This window comes from Lonchura striata, chromosome 29 (genome assembly GCF_050655825.1).
Source record: "Lonchura striata isolate lonStrDom1 chromosome 29, ASM5065582v1, whole genome shotgun sequence".
Taxonomy (NCBI): Eukaryota; Metazoa; Chordata; class Aves; order Passeriformes; family Estrildidae; genus Lonchura; species Lonchura striata.
Genome location: NC_140731.1, coordinates 4254041 through 4273339, shown reverse-complemented (window position 1 = coordinate 4273339; position 19299 = coordinate 4254041). Strand labels below are relative to the sequence as shown.

Sequence of the window (19299 nt, the reverse complement as noted above, 5' to 3'; positions counted from 1 at the left end):
CTCAGGGTCCCCACGCGGGTCCAGAGTCCCCCGTGCTGACGTCAGCGCCCCCACCTGCGACATCCCCCCACCGTGGGTGGCACCGGCGCGCGGTTCCCACGGGGGACCGGGGGCTCCCGACCCCCAAAACCCCCGGGGGGGGAGGGGGTCACCCACCACCCCCCCACCCCCCACCGTGAGGGGTCCCGGGGGCCCCGTGAGCCCCACCCGCGCCCCTCCCCCTCCCGGGGCACCCCCCCCGCCACGGGGCCGCGTCAGCCGCGAGCACACCTGGGCACCCCTGGGCACCCCTGGGCACGCCTGGGCACACCTGGGCACACCTGGGCACCCCTGGGCACACCTGGGCACACCTGGGCAGGTCGGGGCGCGGTGCCCCCGCCCCCGGCCCGGGGGGGTCACGGGTGGGAGGGGAGGGGGGGGGTGAGTCACGGGTGGGGGTGGGGAGGTGAGAGCGCAGCTCCAAAATCCCAAATGCCTTTATTGGCCAATAAATAAACCCCAGCGGGGCCGGGGTCCCCGGGAGGCGCGGCCACCCCCAGGGCTGGGGACACCCTGGGGACACCCTGGGGACACCCTGGGGACACGGCCAGCCCAGGGCTGGTGACACTGCCGGAGTCAGGAGCTCCATGGGCTGGGGACACCCTGGGGACACCCTGGGGACACCCTGGGGACACCCTGGGGACACGGCCAGCCCAGGGCTGGTGACAGTGCTGGAGTCAGGAGCTCCACGGGCTGGGGACACCCTGGGGACACTCTGGGGACACCCTGGGGACACGGCCAGCCCAGGGCTGGTGACACTGCCGGAGTCAGGAGCTCCATGGGCTGGGGACACCCTGGGGACACCCTGGGGACACCCTGGGGACACCCTGGGGACACGGCCAGCGCAGGGCTGGTGACACTGCCGGAGTCAGGAGCTCCACGGGCTGGGGGCCGCTGCCACCCCGCCAATGTCACCGAGGGGTCGAGGCCACTTCTGGGCCGGGGTCACCACAGCGCTGGAGTCACCCACAGCGCCAGGGCCACCGCGAGGGCCGGGGGACACAGTGGCACTGGGGACACTGCGGTGGCAAGGCCACTGCCGGGGTCAGTGCCACGGCTGGTGGTGGAGTCACCGCTGGGACCGAGGTCTCTGCACTGTCCCTGGTGTTCCCAGTGTCCCCACATCTCCAGGGTCTCTGGTGCTCCCTGGTGTCCCCATGTCTCTGGTGTCTCCGGTGTCCTCTGTGTCCACAATGTCCCTCAGTGTCCCCTGGTGTCCCCAGTGTCCCCACGTCTCCAGGGTCTCCAGTGACCCCGGAATCCCCGGTGTCCCCATATCTTCAGAGTCCCCAGTGTTCTCTGTGTCCCTCAGTGTCCCTGGTGTCCCCATGTCTCCAGAATCTCTGGTGTCCTCTGTGTCCCTAGTGTCCCTCAGTGTCCCTGGTATCCCCATGTCTCCTGTGTCCCCAGTGTCCCCATATCTCCAGAGTCTCTGGTGTCCTCAGTGTCCCCGGTGTCCCCATATCTCGAGGTTCTCTGGTGTCCCCGATGTCCCCAGAGTCCCCGGTGTCCCTGGTGTCCCTCAGTGTCCCCGGTGTCCCCATTGTCTCTGGTGTCCCTCAGTGTCCCCAGTGTCCCCATGTCTCCAGGGTCCCCAGTGTCCCTGGTGTCCCCGGTGTCTCTGGTGTCCCTGGTGTCCCCAGTGTCCCCACGTCTCCAGTGTCTCTGGTGTCCCCATAGCTCGAGGTTCTCTGGTGTCCCCGGTGTCCCCATGTCTCCAGGGTCTCTGGTGTCCTCAGTGTCCCCGGTGTCTCCGGTGTCCCCAGTGTCCCCGGTGTCCCCGGTGTCCCCACGTCTCCAGGGTCCCCGGTGTCACCGCTCGAGGAAGCGCAGGCTGATGGGGGCGCCGGGGGCCAGCAGGGTGCGGGTCATGGGGCGCACGCGGCCCCCGCCGGGCTCCGGCCGCACCTCGAAGCGCAGCAGGATCTGGGGGAGCGGGGACGGGTGAGTGACACCGTGGGGACACCGAGGGACACCGAGGGGACACCGGACACCCACCTGTGCCAGCGCCATGTGCAGCTGCAGCTCGGCCAGGCGGCGCCCGACGCAGCTGCGGGGGCCGAGGCCGAAGGGCAGAGAGGCAAAGGGGTGCCCGGGGCCGGGGGTGTCCCCGGGGATGTCCCCCGGGGTGTCCCCCGGGGTGTCCCCCGCGGTGTCCCCAGTGTCCCTGTGGCGCAGCCAGCGCTCCGGGAGGAAGGTGTCGGGCGCCGGGAAGAAGCGGCTGTCGCGGGACGTGGTGTAGTGGCACAGGGTGATGAGGGTCTGCAGGGACACCGGGGTCAGCGGGGACACCCTGGGGACGCCTCGGGGACACCGGGAGCCCCGGGTGGGTGGGGGGTGTCCCCCAGCTCACCTGGCGTGGCACCAGGTAGTCGCCGACGCGGATGTCGCGGTCAGGGACAACGCGGGCGTTGGCCGGGATGACGGGGTACAGCCTGCAGGTGACACCGCTGTCACCTCCCTGTCCCCGCCTTCATCCTCATCCTCACCCCCATCCTTGTCTTCATCCCTTCCTTGTCCCCTCCTCACCCTTACCCTGTCCTGGTCTTCACCATCCCCATCCTCCTCCTGCTTGTCCCCATCCCTGTCCCCATTTTATCCCAAACCCGTCCTGTCCCTGTCCCCATTTTATCCCAAACCCGTCCTGTCCCTGTCCCCATCCCTGTCCCATCCCATCCCTGTCCTGTTTCTGTCCTGTCCCCATCCCTGTCCTGTCCCTGTCCCCATTTTATCCCAAACTCATCCTGTCCTGTCCCCATTTTATCCCAAACTCATCCTGTCCTGTCCCCATCCCTGTCCCATCCCATCCCTGTCCTGTTTCTGTCCTGTCCCCATCCCTGTCCTGTCCCTGTCCCCGTTTTATCCCAAACCCATCCTGTCCTGTCCCCATCCCTGTCCTGTCCCTGTCCCCATCTTTATCCACATCCCTGTCCCGTTCCCATCCCCATGTCCTTCACCGGGCCATGTCCCCCCACCATGTCCCTGTGTCCCCATTTCTGTCCCCACCCCTGTACCCCTCTGTGCTCCTGTCCCCACATCCCAACCCCTCTCCCACCGTCCCACGTCCTCTCCACGTCCCGCCACTGTCCCCGCGTCCCTGTCACCTGAGGGTCTCCTTCACCACAGCGCGCAGCATCGGCAGCCGTGCCAGCGCGGCGGCGGTGGCGGCGGCGGCGGCACCGTCGGTGGTGGCACCGTCACCGCCGGTGACGCCGCCGGTGGCAGCGGCGGCCGCCAGCTCGCGGTGCAGGGCCGCCTGTGCCCGCGGGTTCCGTGCCAGCTCGTACAGGCTCCAGGCCAGCGTGCTGGCCACCTGGGGACACGCGGTGACATCAGCGGGACGCGCGGTGACATCGGCGGGGACGCGCCGGTGTCACCCCCCTCACCGTGTCCACCCCGGCCAGCAGCAGCTCGGTGACGTTCCCGTAGATGCTGCTGATGGGGACGCGCTCCCGGGCCAGCAGGTCGGTGACACACGTGTCCCCCTCGGCCAGCGGCCCCCGCGCTGCCACCTCGGCCACGCGCCGGTCCACGTGTCCCTTGGCTGGGGACAGCAACAGCCGTCAGTGCCACCGAGTCCCCGTCAGTGCCACCATGGCCCTACATTGTCACCGGGTCCCCGTCAGTGCCACCGAGTCCGTCAGCGTCACCATGGCCTTACATGTCCTATCACTGCCACCGAGTCCCTGCGTTGTCACCAAGTCCCCGTCAGCGCCACCGAGTCCCCGTCAGTGCCACCATGGCCTTACATTGTCACCAGGTCCCCATCAGTGCCACCGAGTCCCCGTCAGTGCCACCATGGCCTTACATTGTCACCAGGTCCCCGTCAGTGCCACCAAGCCCCTGTGTTGTCACCGAGCCCCTGCATTGTCACCGAGTCCCGGCGTTGTCACCAAGTCCCCATCAGTGCCACCACAGCCACACTCCGTCAGTGTCCCCTGGCTGCAGAGGACGATGGCACGGGACTGTCACCATCATGGGACATCCCTGTGGCCCCACGGGTGTGTCCCTTGGATGTCCCCACATTCCTGTGTCCCCTCACCACCGTCCTCGATGTCCCCAAGCTCTGGGATGTCCCCAGGCCCTGGGATGTCCCCACGTCCCCATGTCCCTTCAGCTGCAGGTGAGCAGGAATGTCCCTACGGCCACGGGACATCCCCGCACCCCTCTGGGATGTCCCTGTGTCCCCGTAAGATGTCCCCGTGTCCCCGCACGATGTCCGGGTGTCCCCACGGGAGGTCACCACGGTGTCCCCGTGTCCCCTCACCACAGTCCTCGATGTCCCCATGTCCCTGTGTCCCCTCACCACCCCTCTGGGATGTCCCCGTGTCCCCACACGGTGTCCGGGTGTCCCCGCGGGAGGTCACCGCGGCGTCCCCGTGTCCCCTCACCGAAGGCGAAGAGCCGGTCCCAGGCGTGGCAGAAGGCGTGCCAGGGCGCGGGCAGCAGGCGCAGGAGGGGACGGGGCAGCGCCATCGTCACCAGCGTCAGCGCCAGCACCGCGCCCACGCTGCGGATCACGGCCTCCGTGTCCCCCGTGTCACCGCTGCCCTCCCCGGTGTCACCGGTGTCACCCAGGCAGCCCAGGCGGCAGGAGAACAGCACCCAGGAGATGGCTGCGGGACAGGGGACACGGGGACATGGGGACACGGGGACATGGGGACACCGGGGACATGGGGACATTGGGGACACAAGGACATGGGGACACAAGGACATGGGGACACGGGGGACATGGAGACATGGGGACACGGGGGACATGGGGACATTGGGGACACAAGGACATGGGGACATAGGGACATGGGGACACCGGGGACATGGGGACATTGGGGACATTGGGACACTGAGGGGGGATCCGCGAGTCCCTGGGGACACTTGGGGACAGAAGGTGCCCTGGAGACTTGTGGGACACAGGAAGCCCTTTGGGGGGTCCCTGTGGGGGTCACAGCCCTTTGGGGTGCCCCATCCCCCTTTTGGGGTGCCCCATTCCATTTTGAGGTTCCCTATCCCATTTCAGGGTCCCCCATCCCCTTTTGGCGTTCCCCATCCCCCTTTTGGGGCTCCCCACCCAATTTCGGGGTCCCCCATCCCGCTCTGGGTCCCCCATCCCATTTTGGGGTGCTCCATCCCATTTCGAGGTTCCCTATCCCTCATTTCGGGGTCCCCCATCCCATTTCGGGGTCCCCATCCCCATTTCGGGGTCCCCATCCCCATTTCGGGTCCCCCCATCCCCATTTCGGGTCCCCGCCATCCCATTTCAGAGCTCCCCCCCCCATTTCGGGGTCCCCCACCCCATTTCGGGTCCCCCCTCATTTCGGGGTCCCTCCCATCCCCATTTCGGGCTCCCCCCCCCATTTCGGGGTCCCCATCCCCATTTCGGGCTTCCCCCCCATTTCGGGGTCCCCCATCCCATTTCGGGGTCCCTCCCATCCCCATTTCGGGCTCCCCCACCCCATTTCGGGGTCCCCTCCCCTATTTCGGATCCTCCATCCCATTTCGGGTCCCCCCATCCCCATTTCGGGTCCCCGCCATCCCATTTCGGAGATCCCCCCCCCATTTCGGGGTCCCCCACCCCATTTCGGGTCCCCCCTCATTTCGGGGTCCCCCATCCCCATTTCGGGCTTCCCCCCCATTTCGGGGTCCCCCATCCCATTTCGGGGTCCCTCCCATCCCCATGTCGGGCTCCCCCCCCCCATTTCGGGTCCCCCCTCATTTCGGGCTCCCCCCGCTATTTCGGGGTCCCCCCCCATGTCGGGCTCCCCTCCCGCTCGGGGCCGCTCACCCTCGAGGCCGAAGCGGTTGAAGTCGCCGCCGATGTCGGGCACGAGGCCCCGCGGGTGCCGCCGCCGCCGCCGCTGCAGCCGCGCCAGCAGCTCCGCCACGGCCGCGGCCACCGGGCCCGCGAAGGCCTCGGCCGCCCCCGGGCGCAGCAGCCCCCGGGCCAGCGGCCGCCGCGACCCCCGCCACGCCTCGCCCTCCCTGCGGACACGGGCGCGTCACCGGCACGGGGGGACACGGGACACCGGGACAGGGACATGTCACCGGGACACGGGGGACACCGGGACATGGATGGGGACAGGGACATGTCACCGGGACGGGGAGACACCGGGACAGGGGGACACGGGGACACCGGGCACGGAGGGGACACGGGGACACAGAGGGGACACAGGAACACGGGGATACCGGGACAGGGGACACGTGGGACATGGATGGGGACACGGACGCGTCACCGGGACAGGGGGGACACGGGGACACGGGACACCGGGCACGAGGGACGTGGATGGGGACACAGGGGACACCGGGACAGGGGGACACAGGGACACGGGGCACGGAGGGGACACGGGGACACAGGGGACACCGGGAACACGGGGGACATGGATGGGGATAGGGACATGTCACCGGGACAGGGGGACACCGGGACACGGGGGACACCGGGCACGGAGGGGACACGGGGGACACAGGAACATGGGGGAAGAAGGGGACAGGGACACGGGGGACACAGGAACACGCGTGACGTGGATGGGGACACGGGGGCACAGATGGGGACAGGGGATGTGCAGGACAGGGCCATGGCAGGGACAGAGGTCACGCAGGGACACGGGACACGGGTGAAGGGGCACGTGGGGACTGGCAGGGACACCGGGAGGGACAAGGACGGGGGGGACGTGGGGACAGGACACGCGTGGGGGTAGGGACACACAGGGTGAGGGACGGGGGAGACGTGAGTGGAGACACGGGGGAAATGAGGGGCAGGGAATGGGGACATGAGGGACACAGAGGGGGGCACAGGGGACACGGGGAGGGACACGGGGAGGGACACACGGGGGGTGGGACACGATCCCCCCACGGGGCAGTGCCAGGAGCACTCAGGGGCACCCGTGAGAGCCCCCGGCTCCCCGTGCCCACGCGGGGCCGGGCACGGCGGGGGGTGGGTTCGGGGTCCCTCCCCGTGCCCACGCGGGGCCGGGCACGGCGGCGGGTGGGTTCGGGGTCCCTCCCCGTGCCCACGCGGGGCCGGGCACGGCGGCGGGTGGGTTCGGGGTCCCTCCCCGTGCCCACGCGGGGCCGGGCCCCCCCCGGGCAGTTACTCACATCCTGCGGGGGGGCAGGGGCAGGGGCGCGGGGCTGAATCACGCCTGACTCAGCCCGGGCCCCCCCGCGCCCCACGGGCCCTTCCCGGAACGGCTGCGGGGGGAGCCCCCGGGGGCACGGACACCCCCGGCCCACGGGGAGCCCCGGGGGGCGCCGTGGGACCCTCCCCAAATCCCCCCGTGCCAAGGTCCGAACCCCACCCGGCTCAAAGACCCCCCGGTACCCCCCGGTACTCACAGCGTGAGGAGCCCCCCCGGGACCCCCCGGAGGCTCCGGTGCTCCCGCCAGGGGCAGCTCAGCGCCCGCCGGGGCTCGGGGCCCTCCTGCCGCAGCACCTGAGCCACGAGCGCCGGTTCGGCCACGTGAACCGTGAGCACCGGGCCGAACCGGGCCTTCCAGAGCGGCCCGAACCGGGCCCGGCCGTGAACCTGCGGGGACACGGGGGGGTCACACGGGGCGGGCACACCGAACCGGGACCGGCCCGAACCGGCCATAGACCGGGGGGAGACACGGGGGGGTCACACGGGGCGGGCACACCGAACCGGGACCGGCCCGAACCGGCCATAGACCGGGGGGAGACATGGAGGGGTCACACGGGGCGGGCACACCGAACCGGGACCGGCCCGAACCGGCCATAGACCGGGGGGAGACACGGGGGGGTCACACGGGGCGGACACACCGAACCGGGACCGGCCCGAACCGGGTGGGGACCCGGGGGTTTACACGGCGCAGTCACACAGAACTGGGACCGACCATGGACCGGGAGCAGACATGGACCGGGGATGGACACGGGTGGGTCACACCGGCCCGAACCGGGAGCAGACATGGACCGGCTGAGGGACACGGGGAGGGGTCACACCGGGCGGTCACACCGAACCGGGACCGACCATGGACCGGGTCGGGACACGGGGGGGGGTCACACCGAACCGGGACCGGCCATGGACCTGGGGTAGGGACACGGGGCGGGGGGGTCACACCGGCCCGAACCGGGACTGGATGGGAACACGGGGGGGGTCACACCGAATCCGGCCCGAACCGGGACCGGGCTGTTATCGCGGGGGGAACACAGCAGCCCGGAGAGCCCCCACGCTGTCCTGAGCCGGGACCGGCAGCCGTGCCGGAGGTACCGGGGGATCGGGGACACCGGGGGTCACACCGGGAGCGGTGCCCGGGGCTGCGCAGGGGGAAGCGGGGCGGGACCGGAGCAGCTGCAGAGCACGGGGAGGTCCCGGCGTCCCCGTGCTCCCGGACCTCCCGTGCCCCCCGGGGGTGGCCCCGTCCCCTGTGCCACCTGCCGTGCCCCCGGTCTCGGTTCCGCCGCCCACCCGGGATTGGCCCCGTCCCCTCTGCCGCCGCTCCCCCCGGGCCGGGGCTGCTCGGACCGTGCCCACACCGGGGGTCCCGGCGCCACCCCCGAGCCCCGGGGACGGAGATCCGTGTCCGTGCCCGCTCCCCCGGCCGGGAGCGCCGCGGTCCCCCCGGTCCCCTCGGGACTCGCGCTGTCCCCTCCGGCCAGGGCTGTGACACCGGGAATGGCCCCCCCGCCGCTCCGAGCCCCGGCTGAGACCCCGGGGGTCCCGGTGCCCCCCGCCCCATTTCTGTACCTGCATCTCGTGCAGCCTCCGCACCCCCCCGCGGCACAGCAGCTCGAAGATGAAGGCGGCGGAGCTCGGCCCCGGCATCTCCGCCAGGCCCCGGGGCCGGGAGGGCTCCGGGGAGCCCCGGGGCCGGGCAGAGGCAGCGGGGGGGACCGGGGGAGCCCGGGGGACCCCCGGCTCGGGCGGGGAGCGGGGCAGGAGAGCGGCCCGGGCGGGCAGGCGCAGGCTGGGGGACATGGCGAGGCACCGGAGCTCGAGTGGCACCGGGGGGCGCGCGGGGAGCGACCGGTGACACCGGGGGATGCGGAAGGGCGGCGCTGGAGGCGGCGGGGACCCGGCGGGGCTCGGGGGAGCGGAGCCGGTGGGGCTCGGGTGGGACCCGGCGGGGCTCGGGGGGACCCCGGTGAGGCTCGGGGGGAACCGGCGGGGCTCGGGGGGAACCGGGGAGGACCCGGTGGGGCTCGGGGGAAGCCGGTGAGGCTGGGGGGGACCCGGTGAGGCTCGGGGGAAGCCGGTGAGGCTCGGGGGGAACCGGCGGGACTCGGGGGAACCCCGGGGAGGACCCGGTGGGGTTCGGATGGACCCGGTGGGGCTCGGGGGTACCCGGTGGGGCTCGGGGGGACTCGGGAGGACCCGGTGGGACTGGGGGGGCCGCGGGGCCGAGCCTCGACTGGGGGGGGGCCCCGGGCCGGGCCTTTATAGCGCCCACGTGCAGCCGGGCAGGCCCCGCCCCCTCCGCGATGGCCCCGCCCCCAGGCCTGGCCCCGCCCCGCCCCCCGGCCGCCTGATTTGCATAGCGGGAGCCTCGGGCCAATCAGCGCACGGCGGGGGTCGGATCCGCGGCCCCGCCCCCAGGGCGCGCGCGCGCGAGGGCAGAACCGGGAGCGCGCCCGGCCCCGAGCCCCGAACAGCCCCGAGCCCCGAATCCCCCCGGTGAGAGCCCCGAGCCCCGAATCCCCCCGGGGACAGCCCCGAATCCCCCCGGTGAGAGCCCCGGTGAGAGCCCCGAGCCCCGAATCCCCCCGGTGAGAGCCCCGAATCCCCCCGGTCAGAGCCCCGGTGAGAGCCCCGAGCCCCAAATCCCCCCGGTGAGAGCCCCAAATTCCCCCGGTGAGAGCCCCGAGCCCCGAATCCCCCCGGTGAGAGCCCCGAATCCCCCCGGTGAGAGCCCCGAATCCCCCCGGGGACAGCCCCGGTGAGAGCCCCGAGCCCCAAACCGCCCCGTTACAGCCCCGCCCCGAGCCGGCCGTGGCCCCGGAGCGTTCCGGGATGTTGGGGGGTGCCGGTACCGGGGGGCCGCTCCCAGCCCGGCCCCGTTGGGCACGCCCGGCCGCCCCCCCCGGCCCCGGATCCCGGGAATTCCCGCCGGGGCCGCCGGAAAGCCCCCGGTGCGCGGGGGGGGCACTGCCGCCCCCGGGGCTTTCTGCGATGGGGAAACTGAGGCACGAGCCGGGCTCGCGGTCACGGCGGAACGGGGCCGATCCCGGCAACACCGCTGTGACACCCCAAAACCGGCTGTGACACCCCAAAAATGGCTGTGACACCCCAAAAAACGGCTGTGACACCCCAAAAAACGGCCGTGACACCCCAAAAACGGCTGTGACACCCCCAAACCGCTGTGACACCCCAAAAATGGCTGTGACACCCCAAAAACGGCTGTGACACCCCAAAAATGGCTGTGACACCCCAAAAACGGCTGTGACACCCCAAAACCGGCTGTGACACCCCAAAACCGCCGTGACACCTCAAAAACGGCTGTGACACCCCAAAAAACGGCTGTGACACCCCAAAAATGGCTGTGACACCCAAAAACGGCCGTGACACCCCAAAAATGGCTGTGACACCCCAAAAACGGCTGTGACACCCCAAAACCGGCTGTGACACCCCAAAACCGCCGTGACACCCCCAAACCGCTGTGACACCCCAAAAATGGCTGTGACACCCCAAAAACGGCTGTGACACCCCAAAAACGGCTGTGACACCCCAAAAATGGCTGTGACACCCCAAAAAACGGCTGTGACACCCCAAAACCGCCGTGACACCCCAAAACCGGCTGTGACACCCCAAAACTACCGTCTGCACCGGGCCCCGGCACCCCCAAACCGCCGGGTACCCCCAAACCGCCCCCCGAGCAGCCGCAGCGGGCGCGGGGCCGTTTCGTGCCTTTATTACAAACCGGGGCCGGGCCCGAGGCTCCCGGAGCTCCCGGTGCTCGCAGAGCTCCCGGTGCTCCCGGGGCTCCCAGTTCTCCAGGAGCTCCCGGTGCTCGCAGAGCTCCCGGTGCTCCCAGTTCTCCAGGAGCTCCCGGTGCTCCCAAAGCTCCCGGTGCTCCCGGGGTTCCCGGTGCTCCCGGTGCTCCCGAGGTTCCCGGTTCTCCCGGTGCTCCCGAGGTTCCTGGAGCTCCCGGTGCTCCCGGTGCTCCCGAGGTTCCCTGTTCTCCCGGTGCTCCCGAGGTTCCTGGAGCTCCCGGTGCTCCCGGCGCTCCCGGTGCCCCCGCGCTCACGGCGCCGCCGCGGGGGGGTCGGGCCGGCGGCGGAACACGGCGCAGTTCGGGGCCCGCCCCGCCCGCCGCGCCCGCTGCCCCTCCTCGGTCACCGACGGCAGCAGCGGCACCAGCGGCTCCGCGGCCTGCGGGCACCGGGCACGGCGGGGTCAGGGCGTGCCCGGGACAGCGGGACACTGAAACTGCCCCGGGACAGCGGCACTGCCCCGGGACACCGGGACACCGAGCACTGCCCCGGGACACCGGGCACGGCGGGGTCAGGGCGTGCCCGGGACACCGGGACAGCGGCACTGCCCTGGGGCACCGGGACAGCGGCACTGCCCCGGGACACCGGGCACGGCGGGGTCAGGGCGTGCCCGGGACACCGGGACACCGAGCACTGCCCCGGGACACCGGGCACGGCGGGGTCAGGGCGTGCCCGGGACACCGGGACACCGAGCACTGCCCCGGGGCACCGGGCACCGCCCCGGGGAGCCCCACTGTGCCCCGGGGCTACCCCAAAACCCCAGTCCCCCCCAATCCCCTGCAGTTGCCCCAGTCTCCCCCAGTGGCACCCCACAATCCCAGTGCCCCCCAGTCCCAATTCCCCCCCAGTTCCCCCAGTGCCCCCATTCCTCTCCATTCCCCTCTATGCCCCCCAATCCCCCCCATGCCCCCATTCCCCATTCCCCCCATGCCCCCCAATCCCCCCATGCCCCCCGTGCCCCCCAGACCCCCCCAGTGCCCCCATTCCCCTCGTGCCCCCCAATCCCCCCCGTGCTACCCCACAATCCCCATGCCCCCCAATCCCCCCGAGCCCCCCATTCCCCCCCAATCCCCCCCATGCCCCCCATTCCCCCCGTGCCCCCCAATCCCCCCGTGCCCGCTCTCACCAGCTGGGCGGGGGGCAGCGGCTCGAACAGGGGGTGCTCCCCAAAGTGCTGCAGCATCCACTGGTGCAGCTCGGGCACGTCCGTCACCGTGTACACCAGGCCCTGCACCCCAAAACCGCGGGGTACCCCAAAACTGCCGGGTACACCAGGCCCTGCACCCCAAAACCGCTGTGACACCCCGAAACTGCGGGGTACACCAGGCCCTGCACCCCAAAACTATTCTGCACCCCAAAACTGCTCTGCACCCCAAAACTACACCGTACACCCAGCCCTGGCACCCCAAAACCGCTTTGTCACCCCAAAACCACTGGGTACCCCAAAACCACCGTGGGGGGGTTCAGGAGGTTTTGGGGGGTTTTGGGGGGCTCAGGGGGTTTTGGGGGGTCCAGAAGGTTTTGGGGAGTCAGGGGGATTTTGGGGGGCTCAGGGGGTCTCAGGGGTTTGGGGGGGATCAGGGGGATTTTGGGAGTCTCAGGAGTTTTTTGGGGTCTCAGGGGGTTTTTCAGGGTTCTCAGGGGGTTTTTGCGGTCCCAGGGGGTCTCAGGGATTTTTGGGGGGCTCAGGGGGGTCTCAGGGTTTTGGGGTGCTCAGGGGGTCTCAGGGGTTTTTGGGGGGCTCAGGGGGGGTCTCAGGGGGTTTTGGGGGGCTCAGGGGGTCTCAGGGTTTTGGGGTACTCAGGGGGTCTCAGGGGTTTTTGGGGGGCTCAGGGGGGGTCTCAGGGTTTTGGGGGGCTCAGGGGGTCTCAGGGGTTTTTGGGGGGCTCAGGGGGGGTCTCAGGGGGTTTTGGGGGGCTCAGGGGGTCTCAGGGTTTTGGGGTACTCAGGGGTCTCAGGGGGTTTTGGGGGGCTCAGGGGGGGTCTCAGGGGGTCTCAGGGGTTTTTGGGGGCCTCAGGGGGTCTCAGGGTTTTGGGGTACTCAGGGGTCTCAGGGGTTTTTGGGGGGCTCAGGGGGGGTCTCAGGGTTTTGGGGGGCTCAGGGGTTTTTGGGGGGCTCAGGGGGTCTCAGGGTTTTGGGGGGCTCAGGAGGGTCTCAGGGTTTTGGGGTGCTCAGGGGGTCTCAGGGGTTTTTGGGGGTCTCAGGGGGTGTCTCAGGGTTTCGGGGGGCTCAGGGTTTCGGGGGGCTCAGGAGGGTCTCAAGGGGGGTCTCAGGGTTTGGGGTGTCTCAGGGTTTCGGGGGGCTCAGGGTTTGGGGGGTCTCAGGGTTTCGGGGGTCTCAGGGTTTGGGGGTGTCTCAGGGGGGGTCTCAGGGTTTGGGGGGTCTCAGGGTTTCGGGGGGCTCACCCCGGGGCGCAGCACGAAGCCGTACTCGGCCAGCGTGGCCGGGCTGACGATTCTCCACTTGTGCTTGGTGCGCTTGAAGTGGGGGTCCGGGAAGAGCAGGAACAGCTTGGAGAGCTGGGGCGGGGGGTCAGCCCGGGACCCCCGGAGCCCCCCATGGCACCCACAGACCCTCCACGGCACCCACAAACCCCCAGAGCCCCCCCATGGAACCCCAGAGGGCCCCCAAACCCCCTGACCCTCCCACAGGCACTCACGGACCCCCAGAGCCCCCCAGACACCCCCAGACACCCCCAGAGCCCCCCACAGCACCCCAGAGCCCCCCAGAACCCCCCCCAAACCCCCTGAGCCCCCCAGACACCCCCAGACACCCCCAGAGCCCCACACAGCACCCCAGAGCCCCCCAAACACTCCAGAGCCCCCCAAATCCCCCAGAGCCTCCCAGACCCCCTCAGAACCCCCCCAAAACACCCCAGACCCCCCCCCCCCGAACCCCCCAGACCCCATTGCTGAAGCAGCTTGGGCCAGGGGAACGGCAACAGGGGGGTCCCTGGGGTGCTCATGGGGTCCCAGGGGTGCTGGGGGGGTCCCAGGGGTGCTGGGGGGTCCCAGGGGGTCCCAGGGGGTCCCAGGGGGTCCCAGGGGAAGAAGGAGGAGGGACCCCGAGGGTTTGGGGGTTCACAGCACACGGAAGTTCCAGGAGGTGTTTGGGGGTGCTGCGGGTTTTGGGGGGCTCAGCACACACCCCCCGGGAATTTCGGGGTTCCCGGTTTCGGGGTGCACACCCCCCGGGAATTTCGGGGTTCCCGGTTTCGGGGCGCACACCCCCCCGGGAATTTGGGGGTTCCCGGTTTCGGGGCACACCCCCCGGGAATTTCGGGGTTCCCGGTTTCGGGGCGCACCTGCGCGCGGCGGAAGAAGTGCGGCAGGTGCCGCATGGCGTTGGCCCGCACGCACGCCACGTTCCCGAATCGACCGGGCCGGGCCGCGCGCAGGGACCGGATCCGCGCCCGGGCGAAGGCGGCGACCTTGGCCCGCAGCTCCAGCCCCAGCGCCAGCGCCTGCGGGAAGCGCTCCGCCAGCGCCACTGCGCCGCCGCGTCACTACCGGGCAGCTCCCGGTGTGCCGCCGGTGTGCTCCCGGGACCGCCCCCGTGCCCCCGGTACTGCCCCCGAGCCGCCCCGGTACCGCCCCCGAGCTCCCGATACTGCCCCCGGTACCGCTCCGACCCGCCGGTACCCACCCCCGAGCCTCTCCGGTACCGCCCCCGAGGCCCCGGTACCGCCGTGCCCCGGAACCCCCGGTGTCCCACTCCAGCCCCCCCGGTGCCGCCTCACCCGCAGCGTCCCGTGTGCCTCCTAAGCTCCCGGTGCTCCCATACCCAGCCCCGGTTCCACCGTGCCCAGCCCCGGGAATCCCCTCTCACCGAACAGTCCCCGTACCCATCCCCGGTGCCCGGCGAATCCCCGCTCACCGAGCAGCCCCCCGTGCCCATCCCCGGTGCCCGGTGGATCCCCGCTCACCGAGCAGCCCCCCGTGCCCATCCCCGGTGCCCGGTAAATCCCCGCTCACCGAGCAGCCCCCCGTGCCCATCCCCGGTTCCCGGTAAATCCCCGCTCACCGAGCAGCCCCCCGTGCCCATCCCCGGTGCCCGGTAAATCCCCGCTCACCGAGCAGCCCCCCGTAGCCGCACCCGATGTCTGCGAACTCCACGCGGGCCGGGGCCGCTCCCGGGGCGGCGGCGGGCGGGAAGAAGCTCGGGAAGAGCGAGGCCCAGTCCATGTCCTGCGGGCGGGACGGGCTGCGCGGCCGTTACCGGCGGGCACCGGGGGGTGGGGAGGGCAGCGGGCGGTGCAGGCCGCTGCCGCCGGGGCCGGCGCGGTCACCGGCGGGGCCGGGCCGGGCCGGGGGGCGGTTTCCGGCCGTTACCGGGGTCCCCGCACTCACTAGCTCAGGGTGTGGTCGGCCAGCGGGTTGGAGTGCGCGCGCTGCCGGTAGAATCGCTTCTGCGGCGGCGCCGCCGCCTCCTCCTCCTCCGCCGCCATGGCAGCCCCGCGCGGCGCAGCGGAGTGACGTCACCGAGCGGCGCGGCGCGGTGACGTCACCGAGCGCGGCGCTGTATGTGTGACGTCACCGCGCGACCGGCCGGCGGGGCGGGGCTCGGCTGGAGGTGACAGCGCCCCCTGGCGGCCCGGCGCCGCTCCCAGTGCTCCCAGTATAACCAGTGTTCCCAGTACAGCCAGTGCCCCCCGTGCCCCCCAGTGCCCCCCGTGCCCCCCAGTGCTCCCAGTGCTCCCCAGTGCCCCTCAGTGCTCCCAGTATAACCAGTATAGCCAGTGTTCCCAGTACTCCCAGTGCTCCCAGTGCCCCCCCAGTGCTCCCAGAGCTCCCCAGTGCTCCCAGTATAACCAGTGCTCCCAGTATAACCAGTGCCCCCCCAGTGCTCCCAGTACAACCAGTACAGCCAGTGCTCCCAGTATAACCAGTGCTCCCAATGCCCCCCCAGTGCTCCCAGTACAACCAGGGCATCCCAGTGTTCCCAGTACAACCAGTGTTCCCAGTATAACCAGTGCTCCCAGTACAGCCAGTGCCTTCCGTGCCCCCCAGTGCTCCCAGTGCTCCCAGTGCCCCCCAGTGCTCCCAGTACAACCAGTACAGCCAGTGCTCCCAGTATAACCAGTGCCCCCCGTGCCCCCCAGTGCTCCCAGTACAACCAGTGTTCGCAGTATAACCAGTGCTCCCAGTACAACCAGTACAGCCAGTAAAACCATTGCTCTCAGTGCCTCCTTAGTGCTCCCAGTGCTCCCAGTGCCCCCCCAGCGCTCCCAGTGCTCCCAGTGCCCCCCAGTGCTCCCAGTGCTCCCCAGTGCTCCCAGTATAACCAGTGCTCCCAGTGCTCCCAGTGCCCCCCAGTGCTCCCAGTGCCCTCCCAGTGCTCCCAGTGCTCCCAGTGCTCCCAGTACAACCAGGGCTCCCAGTACCCCCAGTCCCCCCAGTCCCCCCAGTTCCCGCAGTCCCTCCCCAGTCTCCCCAGCCCCCCCGTCCCGCGGCTCTTCCCGCTCGGGGCCGTTTCGGGAATTCGGCTGCGGTCGGGCCGGGGCCGAGCTCCGGGAACCCCCGGGGGCGGCGGGGGGGTGAGCACCGTGGGAACGGAGCCGCGCGGCCCTTCCCGGCCCTGCCCGGCCCTTCCCCAGTGTTCCCTGACCCCCAAAATTCCCTGACCCCCCCATTGTTCCCTGACCCCCCAAAATTCCCTGACCCCCCCAGTGTTCCCTGACCCCCAAAATTCCCTGACCCCCCCCATTGTTCCCTGCCCTCCCCCATTGTTCCCTGACCCCCCCCCCATTGTTCCCCGACCCCAAATTGTTCCCCGACCCCCAAATTTCCCTGACCCCCCCATTGTTCCCCGACCCCCCCATTGTTCCCTGGACCCCCCCATTGTTCCCCGACCCCCAAATTTCCCTGACCCCCCCCCCATTGTTCCCTGGACCCCCCCATTGTTCCCTGACCCCCCCATTGTTCCCCGACCCCCAAATTTCCCTGCCCCCCCCATTGTTCCCCGACCCCAAATTGTTCCCCGACCCCCAAATTTCCCTGACCCCCCCCATTGTTCCCTGACCCCCCCCATTGTTCCCCGACCCCCAAATTTCCCTGACCCCCCCCATTGTTCCCTGACCCCCCCCATTGTTCCCCGACCCCCAAATTTCCCTGACCCCCCATTGTTCCCCGACCCCCCCATTGTTCCCTGACCCCCCATTGTTCCCCGACCCCCCCAAATTTCCCTGACCCCCCCATTGTTCCCTGCCCCCCCATTGTTCCCCAACCCCCCCCATTGTTCCCCGATCCCCAAATTTCCCTGACCCCCCCATTGTTCCCTGCCCCCCATTGTTCCCCGACCCCCCCAAATTTCCCTGACCCCCCCATTGTTCCCTGCCCCCCATTGTTCCCTGACCCCCCCATTGTTCCCCGATCCCCAAATTTCCCGAACCCCCCATTGTTCCCCGACCCCCAAATTTCCCTGACCCCCCCATTGTTCCCTGCCCCCCATTGTTCCCCGACCCCCCCATTGTTCCCCGACCCCCAAATTTCCCTGACCCCCCCATTGTTCCCTGGCCCCCCATTGTTCCCCGACCCCCAAATTTCCCTGACCCCCCCATTGTTCCCCGACCCCCCCATTGTTCCCCGACCCCCAAATTTCCCTGACCCCCCCATTGTTCCCTGGCCCCCCATTGTTCCCCGACCCCCAAATTTCCCTGACCCCCCCATTGTTCCCCGACCCCCCCATTGTTCCCCGACCCCCCAAATTTCCCTGACCCCCCCATTGTTCCCTGACACCCATTGTTCCCCGACCCCCCATTGTTCCCCGACCCCCCCAAATTTCCCTGACCCCACCATTGTTTCCCGACCCCCCCCATTGTTCCCTGGACCCCCCCCCATTGTTCCCTGCCCCCCATTGTTCCCCGACCCCCCCAAATTTCCCTGACCCCCCAAAATTCCCTGCGCCCCCCATTGTTCCCCGCCCCCCCTCCCCCGGTCACTCTGACCCCCCCGGTCGCCCTGACCCGCGCTGTCCCCGCGGTGCCCCCGGTGCCCCCCCCGGTGCCCCCCCCGGTGCCCCCGGTGCCCCGGGGCCACATTAACCCGGTGACGCAGGCGGTGACGCGGCTGCGCGGGGGGTCCCGGGGGGGGTCCCGGGGGGGTCCCGGGGGGTCCCGGGGGGTCCCGGGGGGGTCCCGGGGGGTCCCGGGGGGGCCGGGGCGGGTTGTTCATTACCCCCGGGCCAGCCCTTCCCCCCCCGGTCACCGCGCAGCCCGGGGAGCCCGGCGCGGGTGGCACCGGGGGCGGGTGGGTGACACTGTGCACGGTGGGACACGGGTGGGACAGGGACACGGGGATTGGGGACACGGGTGGGACAGGGACACGGGGATTGGGGACACGGGGACTGGGGACACGGGTGGGACAGTGACATGGGGACTGGGGACACGGGTGGGACAAGGACACGGGGATTTGGGACACGGGTGAGACAGGGACACGAGGATTGGGGACAGGGGTGGGACAGGGACACGGGGATTGGGGACACGGGGACTGGGGACACGGGTGGGACAGTGACATGGGGACTGGGGACATGGGTGGGTCAGGGACACGGGGATTGGGGACACGGGTGTGACAGGGACACGGGTGGGACAGGGACACGGGGATTGGGTGTGACAGTGACATGGGGACTGGGGACATGGGTGGGACAGGGACACGGGTGGGACAGGGACACTGATGGAACTGGGGACACGGGTGTGACAGGGATATGGACACCAGGGACACGGGTGCGACAGGGACACGGGGACTGGGGACACGGGGACTGGGGACACGGGTTGGACAGGGACACGGGTGGGACAGGGACACGGGGACTGGGGACACGGGTGGGACAGGGACACGGGTTGGACAGGGACACGGGTGGGACAGGGACACGGGGACTGGGGACACGGGTTGGACAGGGACACGGGTTGGACAGGGACACGGGTGGGACAGGGACACGGGGACTGGGGACACGGGTGGGACAGGGACACGGGTTGGACAGGGACACGGGTGGGACAGGGACACGGGGACTGGGGACACGGGTTGGACAGGGACACGGGTTGGACAGGGACACGGGGACTGGGGACACGGGGACTGGGGACACGGGTGGGACAGGGACACGGGGATTGGGTGTGACAGAGACACGGACAGAGGAACCGAGTACAGCGTCAGGGACATCAGGGCCCCAGGGCTGTGGTCAGACTGGTGGCACTGGTGGCACTGGTGGCATTGGTGGCACCGGTGGCACTGGTGGCATTGGTGGCACCGGTGGATGGGACAGTGACAGGAGCAGGAAGGGACAGGTGGTGGCACTGGGTGGAAGCCCTGCAGGGACTGCTGGGGTGACACTG

The 19299-nt window shown here is 70.3% G+C and overlaps 2 protein-coding genes across 2 annotated transcripts; both read right to left on the bottom strand.

Moving 5' to 3' along the window:
* Window positions 1-458: 458 nt before the first annotated feature.
* On the bottom strand, window positions 459-9367 carry CYP27B1 (cytochrome P450 family 27 subfamily B member 1). Its single transcript, XM_077788565.2, has 9 exons — window positions 8733-9367; window positions 7366-7556; window positions 5819-6015; window positions 4431-4655; window positions 3426-3583; window positions 3144-3352; window positions 2393-2474; window positions 2038-2301; window positions 459-1965 (listed from the first exon to the last, which is right to left on the bottom strand). Exons 1-9 carry the CDS (start codon window positions 8961-8963, stop codon window positions 1852-1854), a joined length of 1671 nt encoding a protein of 556 aa, XP_077644691.2. The 5' UTR covers window positions 8964-9367; the 3' UTR covers window positions 459-1851.
* A 1510-nt stretch (window positions 9368-10877) lies between these two features.
* On the bottom strand, window positions 10878-15475 carry METTL1 (methyltransferase 1, tRNA methylguanosine). Its single transcript, XM_085562994.1, has 6 exons — window positions 15326-15475; window positions 15049-15179; window positions 14281-14465; window positions 13382-13495; window positions 12102-12203; window positions 10878-11354 (listed from the first exon to the last, which is right to left on the bottom strand). Exons 1-6 carry the CDS (start codon window positions 15421-15423, stop codon window positions 11226-11228), a joined length of 759 nt encoding a protein of 252 aa, XP_085419120.1. The 5' UTR covers window positions 15424-15475; the 3' UTR covers window positions 10878-11225.
* Window positions 15476-19299: the final 3824 nt, after the last annotated feature.